Below are 18,327 nucleotides of genomic sequence, written 5' to 3'. Positions count from 1 at the left end.
CACACTTCACAGTATAATCAATCGTTTCTACCCACTATCAAGTAGAAATAATTCTCCAAAGTGTGCTAACTTCATAATAGAACTGTACCTTGTATGCACTCTAACGTGGATACAAATTAAATGGAAGTCGACCCAAACAAAGGACCCAGTTTTCATTAGACAGGCAATTAAATCTTTTCCCTTCAGTGGTAGTATTGATTTATACCTGTAAAGAAATATAAAACAAGTGTAATTTACTGGGCTTCGGTGTGTATTCATTGTCAACTCGACTGGTATTTAACGTTTTACGAGAACCAACAATAAAACCCTGATCCCATGCACAGGGAGTAAAACGCACGGGTCTGTAATGTCAGTTTGGCGGATGCAACAGGAAGTACAACCGCTTTAGAGACACTTTTACACCGAATGATTTACACAGCTATTTGTCCTTTCTTGATTAGTACAAGCGAGATTTAAAACCACTTCTTTGTGACATACATGTAAGTTCGAGCAAGTGACTTTCTCTGGGATGAGAAAACAGCTGCACATATTGCGTTGTAGCTTAGATCTATGGGAACTGCAGGGAAATGTGTTTTTCCTTTAAAGATAAATTGGGTGATGCGAAAGATAATGTAAAGAGTTAATCTAATATTTAATTGCAGGACAGCTACGCTGTTGGGTTCGGTGTACTTATCAAGTTGAAAGTAAATTAAGACGCGTAAATTTATGGCCTTGCAAAGGTCCTTTATATCCCAACAAACTCTTTTTAATGAAGATCGCAAACAAAGCGCCTGCAGTCCGATGAAAACTTCTTCAGGAAACTTCAACTCAATCAAAGTTATGTTACATCGATAGCCATTTTCGGTAATGTAAACCGGTCATATACAGGTTTTTTCGTTAATACATTCGATTTGTTCTTGCATTCTAATATTCCAATTTTGTCCGTCTCTATCCAATCCAGCAGCCATTAAAGATCTTAAATTGTCCAAAATGAGATATAAAGCCACACAAAATCTCTTTTGAAAAAAAAAACGTCGATTTTCTAACTTCGAAAACTTAAAAAAGAATCAAAGGATATTATTTAACAAAGAATAAATATTGCCTAATGCTCCGTATGATGTCGAATCATGGTAACCAATTAAGAAGGCATTTACAATCAAGACAGGTATTATGTTCCATGGATTAAGCTAAAATCCCTCCAAGCCAATGCTGACTGAATTGAAAACGCTCTTTCCGATTGCACATAAACTGCAAATTGCCACCGTGGCCCCTTTGAAGTTTGGCTTTCCATTGATGTTGCGCAGCAGCCAGAACATGTTACGGAGGTGTGATTTCCGACCGTCGATCCGGTTGACATGTTGGTGGGGTCTAGACAAGCCCGGAATATTGATCTCGCCAAAGATCGTCAGGCACCAATATCAGCCATGGGGTGGAGTTTATTGACATGGTAAAATGTTCAATATGGATAACTGATACGACCAACTGGCCGACCAATTACTTAATTGCGCCTATCCCTGGAGTCTTTTGACAGTCGGTGTGAATGATCGCCTGTTAACGGTGGGGTAAAAAAAAAGAGCAGCCAATTGGGACTCATGTGTTCATGGCTGGCCTACAAAAATTTTGAAGTGTTTCACGAACACAAAGATCGTATTACTGTGCCAGAAGAGTTATTTGATAGCCCCGAAACACGCGGTTTGATCCAAGCCCTGTGTCCTTTAGTTTAATCTTATACGCATGTTTACAATTCCCCGCGGAGTAATATCTCGCTCGTTAGCACTAGCATGTCTGGCTGAACATCACTGACACATTTACAATCACACGGACTCGTCGTCTATGGCCGACGGTAAGGCCACTTTGGTGACGTTCGCGTACAGTTGTTCGGTCGCGATATGATGACTAGCTAATTACAGTCAGTCTGTTACCCATATTCCCTGACTTATTAATGACAGCCAAACCTCCCGTCATTCTCTGCTGTCTACATCTATACCTCGGATCAATTAGTCCCGCCAGATCTAGGGCGACAACTGACCAGTCAATAGCCCATAGCTTCGATAGTCCAATGGACATCCAAAAACGCCATTATTCTCAGGCTTATGAGTACAATAAATCTTTGGATGAGTTGATAGTTGTAATGACGGTGCGCGATGACCAAGACTTAGTAGGCTACGTGCCAGAAGACATCAACTGGAGTACTCTGAATTAACTTTAATTTATTACTGAGTGATGAATACGGATTTACATGTTTTGACACATCAAGCGCTATGCCGACCACCGCACCCAAAATCTGTCCGTCTCTGGGATGTACACAGGAGAATAGATAATGTTTACCTTATTTATTATAATTTATATTATAATAATACCTAGTTATTATAATTTATTTATAATAGTGGAAGCAGTCATTTTTTAGAGTCACTGTCTTTCGAGTATCGGTACCGAATCGACCAACACTCCTATAACATACATTGCGTCTTCCCTACATCGCTGAAAACAGACTGCTTCTCTTTGCATCATTCCCTCGTACTTTTGCACTTTATATACTTTCCTTAGGTTCTTTGATGGTTTGTGCCGTGCGTCGTTTAGGGAGTTCAACTTGTAATTATTGACCCGGAACATACTTACTTGTTGACGGCTGGTATACGAAATGTCTGTTTCGACGCATAGACCCATAGGATCTTGGTGACAAGAAGCTACCGGCAGCGTCCTCCTGTTTGGTCTTACATGACGTTCACTTGAGACTGCTTGCCTTCTATAATCAGTAAACTTGCTAAGGGTTCATTCTTTACTCGAGACATTCCGATTTCCTCCGCTGTACACCTGGCCGCCATTGTATAGGTGAAAATTCCTGAGCATTGCGTTAAGCAATAAGCAGCATAATAGCTGGTCTTTAATCCTAGGCCGCAGTAAAGTAACAGTGAACAGACAACCATGGACGATAGTTTTCCCGCATATCTTTCCTTACATGTAAACACGTCATTCCCCTAGTTGTTCTGTTTCCGTACAATGCATTTGTCGCTGCTTTACTTTCACTTTCCTCTTCACTTATGTTTCGTTATCGATGTTTCAGTTACACTATATATAAACAGCACTTACTTATCTAGATGAATTCAAGAGATGATCCTTAAGCTACATGGCCTAAATTATGATACCAGAAATCGCAATTTACCACGGACAGAAGGTTTAGCCTAAAGTGGATCAGGTGTATTAGAGAAATGCAGCCAAGGAACTATTTTAGTCTTATTACCCCAATAGCGAGCCAGATTGCAGCAAGAACAAAATGCTTATCTTTAATTAATTAATTAATCAATGCTTTAATTGGTATTTTACGCCGTACGCTGTACAGACTGTCTCAGTCCAAGGGAAACCCACGACCATGCACAGCTTAAAATGTGCAAGTAGACATAGTTGAACACATACAGGACCGTGCATCTTGGCCTGCAATCAGGTGTATATGAGTCATCGGAAAAATACATGACATCTACCGACGATAATCCCCTAAGCCTTGGTATAATCAGCAACCTGCGGATGGTCGTGGGTTTCCTTCGGATTTCTCCCACCATTATACTGGCTGCCGTCGTATAACTGAAATATTTCTGAGTACGACGTGAAATACCAGTCAAAGAAATAAACAAATGTTTAGACACTAGAAATTTAATATTTATATTAATACACGGACTTACCAATGTGCTCCACCTCATAGGTTTGAGGCAAAAGGGAACACAGTGTATATGGGGTTATCTATCAAAATACCGCTGGTATAACCATATATGTTTATTTGCGACTAAAATCATTTTGTGTTTACGGTCGCTGTTATATTCACAGATTGTTTCAGGATAAATTATGCTCTAAATTTCCTAACTTTCTTTACAATGAGTATAATTCTCTTACAGTTAAGTATGGACAAAGCTCCCAGAATCTCTGGCGCGCTGCTTCATGATGGCGTCTAATTCCGCTTATTACGGGACTAGGGGAGACGTCATTATGGTGTTGAGTTCGATTGCCACGTTGGATATACGAACAGTTGCAATCAAATCGCAACTGAGATATCTATTTTATTATCGACAACATATACTAGCATGGTACACGATTTGAACACTTTTACTTAATCACCCACAACGTTCTTTGCGTCTTTTCATCATCATTGAAAACTGTTGATTGCTTCTCTTTGCATGATTTCGTCCTAATTTGACACGTTATATACTTTCTTATGTCTTTGATGCTTAATGTTAAACTTCGCTTTGGGAATTGCCGTTGCGATTGTGCACAAAGGACATCAGTCCTGGTTGACAGCTTCTATGCGAATGTCTGCTTCGACGCATAGATGCATATGTTTTAATCGCACTTTCAGTTGACAAATGTGCTGTAGACACTTTTGGCACGCTGTGATGCCATCTAACTAGAATTGTAAACTCACTGTTGTCTTAACATAAGCACAGTTGAGGTGCGTGAACATTCCTTATACGTTTCTATCTTACTCCTTATTTGCACCCGCTCGACTACAGTGTTCTGTTAGCCAGGTCAATGGCTTCTGGATGAATGCGTCGAAACAGGGCATTCGTGTACCCAGGGTCGACTAAAATGGACCTTACAGGTAAATAACCGAAAGGCCAACTGCCAATACGTCGTACAAGGAACTAAGTATATACAAAATACGAAATTAGGACGGAATCGTGCAATAAGAAACAGTCAACAGTTTAATGACAATGGAACAGAATGTTCCAAGTGAATGAATAAAATCAGCATCCAAAGCGTGTGCCATTCTAGTTTTTAAATTGTTGACAATCAAAATATGTATTTCTGCTGCGCTTTGATTGTGACTGTTCATATATCCAACGTCGCGTTCTAATTCAACACGATGAATACCAGGCCCATAACCCCGGGTTAAGCGGAATTTCAGCATGGACTCCCAATGAATGCCATAACGATCCCGTATCATGAAGACACTCTATTAACAAATAATTAACAAATAATTATCGCTATCACCATTTTCACTGCATTCGGCGATTACCAATGGTTTTGCGAGACATGCGTAAGTAAAGGCCAATGTGTCAACCAGGTCAATTGCATGTGATTCATAACACTACCGGGAAATAAAAAACAAAGTCAGTTAAGGCTGTTCAAAGCACTGAACCCATCATGCATAGATCGCGAGAACTGGACATTTTTATCACTGAGCTATTACGTCGGGATACCTGGCAAATGTCGGTGATTTACTCGAGGCACTCCAATTCCCTCCACCCACAAGCCTCACCGCCGTCATGGAAGCGAAAACTTCTTATAAAAACTCTTATTTTACAATGTGTAGTTTCCATGAATAAACAAACATGCAAGGTGACACGGAAGTGATGAACTCTTCTCCGGAGACGTAGAGCCCGAGCACATTATACTGGGCTTCTACGGGAGGACAGTGAGAGAGATAATGTTTATGTGTGTCGTAGAATTACCAAAGTGATGTTAATAAACTAGCCTATTTCATGCACGTTTAAATTGTTTGTTTGGTAAATGCACGTCAACCGGTGACACTTAATGAATATCTGGTCAGTGCAACAGAATCAGGGTCTGCTCTACAACTCAGTATTTTACCAGTGCAGTGCTCTCAATAAGAGAACACTGAACAAATAGGATCTACTTCTGTGATGTTTACTGGGTCTTCTGCTAAACATAACATGTTAATACAGCCGTAATAAAGCGAATAATGTGAGGACATATGGTATCAGATGAACCAAAACAACAATATGTCATCACACATTAACGGTATTTTGCTGTTCCTTCATTTATAAACGGGAAAACAACGCCACTCCACAAATGCACTGGCCTCTGGTATTCCGAATCTTTATGAATACCTGTACGGCGAAGTGGAAGGCCAAAAATCACCACTGATTCCTGACGAGTATTTATTTATTTGATTGATTGGTGTTTTACGCCATACTGAAGATTTTCTCACATATACGACGGCGGTTAGCATTGTGGCGGGAGGAGCTCAACACAGAGTCCCCTGATTGCTGACGTATCACATTCAATTCCGATGCGTCCTTGCATGTATGCCGAGCTTAAGACTGATGTAAAACAAACTAGCTGTTCTGAGTCTTGTTCTGAGTATGTCAACCTCTTGGTGATTTCTACACCTCGAAGTATTCTGCGCAATAAAGCTTACAGTGAACTAACACAATACAGGTAAACATATTTTCATACATCATCACATGAGAAATGGAAAAAATCATATAGGGTATATTTGCACATGACGTGTTACACAATGTCGTAGATCTAATCTTGAAAATGATGAGGTTTATCCCCATGGGTAATTAGTGTATCCATGCATCAATGTATGCTTTAGAATTGTATTACGTATCTTACATATTAGGTCACATCGGCTGAATTTGTCTGGGTCGTGTAATGTTTGGGTTCATGGTATGATACAAAATATGTGACTGTTATTGGTACCAAAAATACCCGATGGAAGCTGGCATCAAGATATTTGATAAAGTGTTCTAACGTGTTTATTCAAGTTTTATTGGACATGTCCCATGAACTTAAAAAATTGTGTTTGTTGGGGAGGGGGGGGGGGGGGCGAGGGGGTGTTCGCTGGCCTTAATAGGGACAACGCAGAGATTGTCGTTGTGATAACAATATTATTTTGTGAGGTTGGATGAGAATTCACATCGATATGCAATGTTAGTGAACTCAATTCTCACATACGCATGGTTTCTCTGCTTGCAAGGGAAACAGTCATGGAGTGAATAGCCTACTAATACAGGGTAATTTGTTGATTCCTTCGCTCTCACTGCTTGTGGGAGCCTTGTTGACAATAAGCCATAGACGACACTCGTGTGGGCCTGCGCTGTTGACAATAAGCCGTGACTATAAGCCGTAGACGACACTCGTGTGGGCCTACACTGTAAAAAATTCGTTGAAGACCACTTTCCGTCCACCATATCTGTTCGTCAGGTCGGTGGGTTACTCTCGGCATTCCCCCAGTCCGCTCTCCCCCAGTCCCCCCTCCAACAGTCTCCTCTCCCCCAGTTCCCACTCCCCACTCCCCCAGTTCCCACTCCCCCAGTAAACCATTTTTGAATATGGCGTTAAGCAACAGTCAAATAAATAAGCAAATATTAAACAAATAAATAAGTAAATAAATACTGTTCACAGTGCAGCTTAATCTTGATAAAAACTGGTGAACAAGACATTTCTTTCTGTTAGCTTACATATATTTTCTGAGGCATCCTGCATGTTATTACCCCTACTCCCATAACAACCAGGCCGGAAATAGAACGGACACGTGCCTTCCCTGGTTCCTGTCCGTCCTCGGTGCTGCTTATCAAATTTTCACATTTCCAGCGCACGGATTTTTGACAGTGTGTTAAACCTTGAATCCGGTAAATGAACTGTTTCCCTGACAAAACCTTTTTGATTATCGACGCACTATTTGCTGTCGTTGACAAGTGTTGAGCTAATTGACTTTTTTACTCCTTGTGTTTTCAGCTCGTCGAATTCGCGACAACTCTCTGCCGACCCCTCGCTTCCTTCCTTCCCCAGTTAACGTGACTTTCACAAAAGGAGAGGAGGCTATCCTTCAGTGTTCTATAGAAAACCTCGGCGCCAGAGTGGTGAGTAAAATCAAGATTAAAGCCAGAGAAAGCGTAAAGTATATGTTAGGTGAAAGAACACTGTCAGTAAAAACAGGGTTTTTTCTATAGAAGTTTTTTTCAACCTAGTAGAATACTTTTGATACTTCGGATCCTATGGTGGCCTTCTCTGACAATATTGGGACCGGTGACGTCACATCAGGTTTTTTCCCCTTAACACCCACATGCGGCTTGATTTCGTTATTGAAAATGCATATACATCTGTGAATACACAGATACATCTATGTATTCGTTGAATTAGCCTTATAGCAAACACTTTCAAACACAAAAGTATGAATGTGAGGTCACTAATACCTCCGGGTCACTACACACCACCGCAGAATCTATTGTTTTAAAACTATTTTACTTTGTTGGAAAACTTCTAAAAGCATAAATAAAACTATTTTCCAGGACAGCATTTAAATGTCTTGCATCTTATATATACTTTATTTTAATGCTTTCTTTGCACTTAACTGGGTTTTCTACATATTGCAATTAGCCCCGTTATAGATGTTCATATGCTCGAATCCCGCGGAGTAATATTACAACAGCAGATTAAAAGCCTTATATGAGCGATTTACAACAGATTGATCTACGTGGTTGCATATCGTTAAAGGCGGGAAAACACCAGCTAGCCAAATTGAAAACCGTTGAGAGAACACGTATGTCACATTTTACAGCAACCATCTTGCACAACTATTTCATAGAATTTTTGCTAACGTTTGTAGCCATTTTACTTGCGCTATGTCAAGGTATTCCTTACAAAGGGAAGCCACTCGGTAGTCGCAACTTTATAACTCGTAATCACATGTATTAGCTCTTCCTGTGAAGTGAAACGCACTATCATGAGAAGATGAACGAGACAGTCTGGCAAGATAACCAATAGCGTTAGGAGAAACTGACATTATATTATATATCAGATGTAAGATGCTTTCTGGCGCTTTCTTGGCAGATCATTATTTTTTGGTGAAATCATTGCCAGAAAACTGACAGCGAAAACATAGGAGAAATAAAACTGGTATGGAGAATACACCATTTAGTTGTACATCAGTGATTTGTTGAGAAGGTAGATGATTACCTTTCTTGACCTCCAAAACAGCTATCAGAACTGCCAGAGCTGCGGTGGGACAAAAAACAAGAAGACTTTATGCCAATTTGCGCCTCAGGTGGGCTTGTCGCATGTCTGTGATCGGATTCCCATTTTATCAAGAAATCTTTCTCAAGCATCATTTAGTATTCATTTATATTGAAATTACAGTCACCTTTCATTGAAAAAGTCAACATTTCGGTGACACTGGCGTTACTACATTGCCTACGGGCTAGATAATTTACACGCAGTTCGGTACAGTGTTACTGGTATGTTGTTATTGTTCTTTGTGTTATTTTAAACTTTTTTAAAGGTGTGATAAGTTTCCGCTTAGCCATTAATTTCATGATGATGTTAAATAAAGTTAATACAGTCTGCGCGGTTCCTCTGTTCTCACCGAATGTTCTCAGTGAAAGATTGAGATTAGGAGACGCAGTACCGGTAAATATCGCTATATACCGTTTGTATTCAACAAAACCGATTTCCATCACGTAAGACCAAGTTATCTGTGCATCCTCCAAGAGGCTTACATTCCTTAAAACAGATCTCAGCTTCTTTACCTTTTCTTCATCCATAACCAGCTCTCTTGACAACCAGAGCTCTCTTAGCTACAGTTGCTCGCTGACACTTGTCTACACTGACTTGGGATGATCTTTTGCAGGACGAGAAAATGAGACCTGTGTCCAATTCTCTTGAAATTGGTACTTGACCGGATAGGACGGATTCTTCTTGTCCTCGACGCGTTATGAACTTGATTTACGTTTTGCGCTTCCACCTTTGCACAACACACTCGTTTATTGTGGTTTGAATTGATGTCTTGTCCTGACAAGAGAATACAAATGAGCACTGAGATGGCCTGGTATGATAGGATGGCAGCGTAGCTTGCGTATATACACGACTGTGGCAGCGTGCGGAAGACAGACATCGATTCCGGTCCGGAAAACTGACAGTTTGGCAAGGGAGTTCAGACGCCGGTGCGGTGCTACCGACGCACAATGCTCAAGGCACAATGATAGTTTCAATTAATTGCTTTTGACCTTGTGGAGATTAGGCTCGGAAAAGAGATTTCTTGCCTGAATGGAGCGACTCGTATAACACTGCCCTAGCACTTGTTCCCCCGATAAGCGACCCAGAATTCCAGCAAAAGGCATTTGTTAAAAACATAGATTATGTTTGAGGATAAACAATGGCTGTGATCGATTGAGACAAAGCGATTTGCAACTGGATAAAGGAGCTAGATATCAATGACAGGACGAATTCAATTTCCTTGCTCTTCCAGGGCACGCCTACAATTGTGGATGTCTTATCGTCGAGGAATAATAAGTGAAACATATACAGGAATTCCTACCTGATTACAAACAATGCTATCTGTCTGAAGCTCATCCGATACAGTCTATAATTCGATTAATTCAGTTCATCGGAAATTACAGTCCGGCCAAGTTTGTCATGAGGGTCTACGAGGCGTAGGGTCGAGCAGAAGCAACACGGTGGGCTTGGCACAAAGGTTGATGGAGTGAAATGAATGTTTACGGGAAAGCCACATAGACAATACGCACCATATATTCATAGCACCAAACATATAACATAGACAATGTCACGTTTTTTGGTTTTAATTTTAATCTGTTTGACTTTGAAATCATCTCTCTCGACATCAAATGTATGCCGGTGAATAATAAAAATAATACTTTGTTGTTTCAAACAATCGCCAGGTTTGAAATTTATGAAAGCGGTTTTTCCAAATTTAAAAATATGTAGACATTGACATAGACAATTATATAACAACTTATTTGAATTTTTTATGCAGCTTTTTTTTAGATACGGCTGTAAGTTCGAAAGGTCTCCGTGATACAATTATTAGTCTCGTGACGGAACATCTCTGGAATAAATTCTTGACTTTCACTTTCATTAGAATTTCGTCAAAAAGTATATTCAAACGTGCTATTTGGATCATAAAACTTTTGCGACAACATAATGACGAATATATGATATCACCCATCGCATTTTTCAATGTCTCCATGTAAAATATAACACATTGTACTGTAGGATTACGTTACAGCTGTAGATATCTCGGCTTAGTGTTGCTTAGTGGGTTGGTTATTCAGCGCCTTTTACTGAATGTATGGATGCATAACTGATTGATGATTACCACCATGCTGAGATACTGGGCAAACCTCCTGACAAAGCCGCAGTTGAAACAGCGACAGCTAGATTCGAACACGCAATCTCATTGTTCAAGGGCCTTAACCCAAGGCCAGGCCCTTAAAAACTTCATATGGCGATAACAATGAAGATATAAACACCCTTGTATTTCTCTTCACGCTATCGATTTTATGCCAGACTTTACTGATCTGTTGTACAGATTTAAGAAATATCTTGTACCGGTAAAAAAATTCTTCTCTCCGCCGTGGATCGGTCGGTGACAAGTGAGGTCGCAGGCTCGAATCCAACTCCTGTTGGTTCGATTGAGATTTTTTAAACAAGTGAGAAATTCTTGAGTAAGTCGCCAAGCACCTATTGAAAGTCTTCCAGAATTTAATTGTTTTCTGTCTTGCCACGCAGGTTGTCTGGCGGAAGGCCTCTGAACCCAATCCTCTGACCATCGGCCTGGTACCATACATAGAAAACCCTCGCCTGAGTGTAACCCATGACAAGAGCCGAAGCCATTGGAAACTCCATATTAAAAACGTGAAGCCTCGACATGCAGGAGTTTACGAATGTCAGATCAGTTCAAAAAGCAACCTCATTAAACTCATCATGTTGCGTGTAAACGGTGAGTATACTTTCAAATCACATTCATCAGCTACTGTGCAAGCCTCGCTGGCAAGTTCCCCATAACGTGTTAATCGCTTCTGCGGGCCTCATCCCGGGCTAATATACCATCAGCCCGATGTGTGTGGATGTTGGACTAGAGCTCGGCTGGCTGGTCACTGCCGGATGCGTCCCATTACCTTTGTGATAACGATATTCCACTACGTCCTCTTATCCCCATTATACCATCAATACTTCCCCGGAGAAATGCCCATAACAGTATTGGCCTTTTGTTGTGGGGAATAGTGGCCATGACGGCTCTGCTACCATCAGGGTTTAGGAGTTAACTTATGAGGCTGTTGCAACTGAACTCTTCGCTATTAAAGTAGCCATTCTCGAGCTTCCATGATGGCCTTAAACAGCCAGACTGATGGTCAGAGTATTCAGGATTCAACAGAACTGTTATCAGTACTCTTTAAATCCATTCGTGAGCTGATACAGTCGTCTGCTTAAGTGATATCTTTACTGACCACCATTTCCAAGTCAGATATTAGCACGGTTTTGGCGTCTAATTGTCAATAGCTATTCCCGAAGCACCCAGATCATATACCACATTCTTACTGGGTCAAACTTTACGTGGATGTCACGCTTTGATTTGAATTGCAAACACTGACCTTTGCCATAGGAAGCTGTTAAAGGCATGTAATATTCATTATAATTCAACGGCATCATGCTGAATTATGCACGTATAATCATTTCTATCAGTTTATATTACAAGTGCTATCCTTTCCGCTGGGGATTTTCCAGAAGCCAGGGCGCAATTTCGACATTAGTCTCCACGGCTGGGGACAACCTATATTATTTATGCATTAATCCGTTTGACCGGATATATCCTCCAATACCACAAAGGTGGTGCATGCTGCATGACTTTTTTGGCGAAATCTGAGCGTAGTTCCATGCTATGAATAAATGATATTTCGCTTACTGTAGGCTAATCTAGACGTCAGTGTTTGCACTTTGTAATTCGTATGTGTAGAGTTTGAATTAAATGCTGCACTTATTTGTACCGTACCTAGTGCCTTTATTTTTGGTAAGCTGAATCGGATTTCTAGCCATTAGTGTATTTACCCTGGATGTGGTTTCACGAATATGGATGAAATGTATGCCTTTTGGTTGACAGACGTCTGGGGATTTTCTTTTTTCTTTGATTTCTCATTTTGACCAATCATTCATCACACTTTTATGCAGGTACTAAGGATGACCCTGACTCATATCATGAAGGTAGATTTGTTTCCCTGATCATTGTTCCCTGCCAGCGAACAGGAAGCTGACCACGGCTGTATAAGGGAAAGACTCAGCTGAAGTCGCATGTCTCTGGATATATTTGCTCAAAAAAGGATTCCCGTAGCTCTAATATTTTTTTTGCCAGTGTACCTCATATTTCATAACTGATGGGAAATTTGTTCGGCTTCATCAAGAGTTTATTTGAAAGAGTAAGGCCATTTACATGCAATTTTTTGTAAAAACAAAATATCACTATATTTTTTACATTTGTCCTAAGAACCAATTTGCAGGACAATAGAATGAAATCGAAGACTTCCACGGATATTTCTACGTCTCAGTCTGGACAAAATCTTAAAATACTACACCTCAAGATGATGAATAATAACAGCAGAATAATTCACTTCCTTCAAGTGTTTGTACTTCTTGGCACAAAGCCCAGACTGCGGACTACTCCATCTGTCTTTCTCTAGCCAGCTCCAGGTCAGTTTCCAACGGTCTCTTGCCTCTTACAGCTTGAAGTGTCCCTGCATGTGGAACGACCCATTTCCCTCTATAAACTTCATGTTAAACTACGACAATCATGCTATCATTGGCAGACCTGTGCTTAATATTCCAACACCCTCGAAGAAAAGTTTGGTTTTGTTTATTTACGAATGCGTGTATGTTTTTCCTTCTTTCCTCACTCTTTTCTAACTGAATGTTTAATATGTTGTGTTGTACCAAGCTTGTCATCTCATTGTCCGCCATGTGATTAGCGTTTTCGCCAAGCATTAAAACTATCGCAATACTATGAAAACTTACTTACGGGGACTAACTTTCCCCGCCAAGAGGTAACTTATTTATTCCTGTGATAGACATTCAATTCCATGTTGAGTTGGTAAAATACTGAGATATCATACATAAAATTTCCTTGCACTATGGCAAAGAATTGGCTTGCGATATATTGGCATATGTGCAGGTATATCTTGCATTTTTTTTTCAGATTTTTAGTGCATGCATCAGTAGTTCCCATATCACGCAATGATGCCGTTATCATTTTGAATTCCTTGCCACACACTGACCTGGACCTGCCTGGTCGAGGTGTTAGCACACCAGCCAGGCGCAATCACCCAGGAGTCTCACACCAATGCGGTCGCGGTGAGTTGAAGTCCAACTCTTGATGGCTTCCTCTCCGACCGTACGTTGGAAGGTCTGCCAGGAAGCTGAGGATGGTCGTGGGTTTCCCCCGGGCTTTGGCGGATTTTCTCCAACCATAATGATGGCCACAATCGTATAAATGAAATACTCTTGAGTACGGCGTAAAACACCAATCTAGTGAATAAATAGCATGTGCTGACAGCGTCTTTTAGTTCAGCCTTACAATAATAAATGATTAAATGCTCGGAAAACACCGAGTATTATGAGGGATATAAGAAACCTGTCTCGAAAAATATAGTGCATTTTGTCAGTATCTGGGAGAGAGCCGTTGTCTGGTGGATGGAGACACGTGCCTTTCAGACACTATGACACACGGGGTGCGAGTCCAATCCCGACCTTTGCATGAACACGGATTTTGTAGATTCGCCCACTCTCACTGCTTGTTGGGCCTTGGTGACAATTCGTGCAGGAAGACTCTCCTGGCATGGCTCTTTACGCAGCCTTCGGCTTGTTGATGGCCAGTTGTCTTCCACAGATATTGTACGCATGTCTGTATGTCACGTGCGGCATGCAGCTCGTCAGTAACTTACCAAAGGTTGGTGGTTTACACTGGCCACTTTTGTTTCCACCACCTATAAAACTGACTGGTATAAGTTAAATAGTCTTTAGGAAGGCGTTAAAAACAATCAAAAACGATTGACGAATGACTGAACGAATCAGATAGCTGTAGCTATCAGATACCGTGTTTTTCGCATGGCTGTGTCTGGTTTTCCCGACTCAAAGGCACAAGAACCGAGTAAAATATTCTTCAGTTCGGCATGAAACTCATTAAATATGTAAATAAATTTCTATTGCAAGGGTTTTGGGGAAACCGTTGCTTGTGGCAGATGCACATATCTGACAAACCTCCTGACAAAAGGCCGTAACTGACAGCCTTTTGGCTTATTTGCTTATTTATTTTATTGGTGTTTAAAGCCGTACTCACTTATTCGGCGCGCGAGCATTAAGGTGGGAAGAAATCGGACAGAGACATGGGATAGTTTACAATAAGACATGACTGATAAATCATCAGAGCGAAACGCAGAGCTACTGGAGATAAGAAGCTTGGACCCAGCCGTAAGTAATAATGCTGCAAGAGAACATCATGAAAAGCCCTCTATTTTGTAGATTCTTGCTCCCTGTTGTACATTATAACCTGTCATGCTGTCACCGTATTTGAGATAGTCTGTGCCTTTGTACCAGTTGTCTCCCAGTGCCTATCCTTTCTGCTTTACTATGTCCGCTTTTTCTTTTGGAATGGAAACGATGTTGTCAATTTCTATTCTGCCTGTGAGTTGAACTTTAATGATGCAGGTATTGATTTTCAGCATGGAAAAGAAAGCTTTCCGGGAAAGGCAAAATATTGACATGTTTTTACATACCGTTTTGCACTCTGGATAGCGCTAGATTTTAATGTTTTCGTTGAAATTTGAGATTTATTGTTTATATTTTCATCCCATTTACAGCAGAGTAAATAAATACAAAAAGCGTTCACATCAGCGCGTAGGCCTAGATTTATCTTACACGGATGATAGAGTTCAATTTTCTGCGATGATCTCACATATCGTTCCTGTATGTAATCGCATCATTCATTCTTTTACTTTCAGATTCTCCGAGTCAGATAAAGCCGTGTAAGTAATTAAACTGATTCATCAGAAATCACATTTATATATTACAAATGATGCCGTTGGTGTTTAAATGACGCGCTGCTAATTTGGCTGATCAGTCAAAAAACACTTATTTGCAATCTGCTGTCAGGAGCCTCTCTTGCTCAGATGGCTATAGTGAAGCAGTAATCAGCGCATTTTTTGAAATGCGGTAAGTGATATCTCAACAGATATATGGGTTGGCTGGCTGCGACCAGCAAGCCCCTACGATGAAGTCGGGTGATCAAAACCCAGTTCCTGCTGTTTCGGCTTTGGCTGAAATGCCAATAATGTTGTCTAAAATGGCCAAAATTGACTGATAATTCTCAACCAGTGACGTCTAATAAATTACAAGTAAGATCGTGACGTTTCTTTTCTTACCAAACTATGCTCAAGCCATAGTGCTATGGGAATTTACAGTCACAATAAATCCCCAACTGAGGTAAATTAAGAGGCTGTGTTTCAGGTTTTCTTGCTGACCATTTGTCAACTTTCACACTGTCGTCGCTGCTCTGATCTTACGTATTATGTTCTTTGTACAACTATTTTAGTACTGTGAGTAAGTAGCCGGTATTGAAATGATAACTAGCAATGGGGAAAAAGGACAAACACATGGATGAGTCTCAACGCTTTGGACATTGTCTTTCCAACAACCTCACTATTTAAATGTTTCTTTTCCAGCCATACAAATCAGCGGTACAGAAGTTGTTGACGTTGGCCAGCCAATCAAATTGCAGTGTAACGTCACCGGAGGGAGCAAATCTTTACAAGCTTTGGACTGGTTTAAAGATGGCGATAAAATGACACCAAACTTCGCAAACAAGATATCTATATCCAAGTTTGAAGTGACGGGGACAAACACATTTACAAGCTATTTAGAAATAGAGCATAGTAAAATAGAAGATTCTGGCACTTATTTGTGTCGAAATACTGATGTGGAAGTTGCCAGGATGTATGTCAGTGTTCTCAATAGTAAGTAAACTATCTGTTTTCATTCACTTTTACTTGAGCTTTTAATCGTTTTCGTGAGTTAATCGTCAAAACTGGATGGACGACTCAGACGGTTACAGCGCTGGCGCGCAGCCACCAGATGAACCTTTACCATTGTGGTCGTGTGTTCGAAGCAAACTCTCGTTTGTTCAGCTTCGGTTTGAAGTGAATGAGTGTGGTGATTTATTCCAAGCATTCTGGTTTTCTCCACCCATAAACCTGACTTCAGTGATATCAGTGAAAACATCTTGAATACATTAATGAATACGGGTTAATCGATAAGAAACTTAGCTTGCTATGCAGAAGCTTATATTTTTGTATTCAACACAAACAGAGTCTGGCAAAATGAAGAGAATTTGGCATTTGCCATCGTTGGCATCGTTTTGCATATGAGCTAATATTGTTTGGTCTGTGATTTGTCTTTTCTGTCAGCATCCACGTCTACATTTGTGCACATTTCCGCCTCTCGGCGGGACACCCGGGATCAAACCCAGGTCGGGTCATAACATAGACTTTAAATATGGTATTAGTTGACCCGGTGTTAGTACAATATGACTGGGTGGGGTGTCATTTCTGATGTCTTGGGCTTGATACTTCAGTGGCGGCACCACTTTGACGGCATGGACTCGCCCTGCCATAAGATGACACAGTGTATGTACACACACACCTAACAACTCCTCGTCGTCATATGACTGGAAACCTTTTAAGCACTATGTAAACCAAGCATAGATATACATGTAGATAAACGCAGTCACACATGTAACCATCTTTTTCTAGACGTAAAGTAACAGCAGATGTTGCTAATAGGCCAGTTTAGAAAGAAACACGGTAGATCCACTGATAAGTTTCACCTAATACACAAGTATTGTAACTCCCCAAAACGAAATCTTCATTTCTGACTCAATAGTTCAGTATTTTATTATGCCATTATTACAATGATGACGTAATTTCTTTCCTTATCAAGTTTTGTTTACAATGATGAGATATTCTTTTTTACAACGACGACTACAAGGGTAAATTCTGTTTACTGAGGTCAACATTGACATTAATGCTATATTTTCTTTTGCAGCACAAAGTATTAACAAGAAAAGGGGTGGTAAGTGTCACTTGTTTGCTCTTTCAAAAGGCGTTCGATTCTTTAATTACTTGTGGTACAATCTGTATTATTAGAGAACCTAAAAAGAGTCAAGTACGTTATAAAATTTCGAAATGTCGGTCGAAGAGTTTCAATCGAAGTTTTAGTTACCCTGTATTGAGAAAGGCTTGCTTTGCTTAATGCTTAAGCCACATTTTTGCACGAAGCATTTCTGACAAGAATTTCCGATAACGCTTCATCATGAATGCAAAGATAAAAAACAAAATTCTACTATTGTTTTTCCTTAAGGTTCAGCGAAGGAGAACACAAATTCAAAGAGTAACAGGGCGCCTGCGCGGTTGGACTTCTCTACCAACATCCGCTTCCTATTAACAGCGTTGTTAATTGCTTTATCCAGGGTTGTTTGGGGTTCTTGATATTCGGTGCCGTGATCTACAGAGCTATATTTTGGTTAAATTTATAGAGAAATCCTGTGCATCACTTGCAGCTGAACTTCAGAGAAGCTGTTTCATGATATTTCCCGCCAGAGCGATTCATGGCCAGGCGATCACGTGGTCGGCAATCTCGCGACTCCGAGATCTCAGGTGACCGCTTATGACACGGTGCAGGCTAAGGATGAACTAACAGTGAAATTTCCAGGAAATGTATGAACCATATTAAATTCTAAGAATAACAAGGATTCAGGAACAAGTGAAGCTTCTG

General features: G+C 40.5%; 1 protein-coding gene across 1 annotated transcript; it reads left to right on the top strand.

The window, feature by feature from the left end:
• Nucleotides 1-6,252: 6,252 nt before the first annotated feature.
• Nucleotides 6,253-18,041, top strand: LOC135473248 (MAM domain-containing glycosylphosphatidylinositol anchor protein 1-like). The gene is made up of 8 exons (XM_064753094.1): nt 6,253-6,274; nt 6,922-7,032; nt 7,456-7,580; nt 11,245-11,455; nt 15,501-15,524; nt 16,221-16,511; nt 17,599-17,625; nt 17,914-18,041. The coding sequence occupies exons 1-8, from the start codon at nt 6,253-6,255 to the stop codon at nt 18,039-18,041; spliced, it is 939 nt and encodes a 312-aa protein (XP_064609164.1).
• Nucleotides 18,042-18,327: the final 286 nt, after the last annotated feature.

The sequence above is a fragment of the Liolophura sinensis genome, chromosome 8, assembly GCF_032854445.1.
Source record: "Liolophura sinensis isolate JHLJ2023 chromosome 8, CUHK_Ljap_v2, whole genome shotgun sequence".
Classification (NCBI taxonomy): domain Eukaryota; kingdom Metazoa; phylum Mollusca; class Polyplacophora; order Chitonida; family Chitonidae; genus Liolophura; species Liolophura sinensis.
Note: the sequence above shows the minus strand (reverse complement) of the source record. Positions and strands in the feature narration are given on the sequence as shown.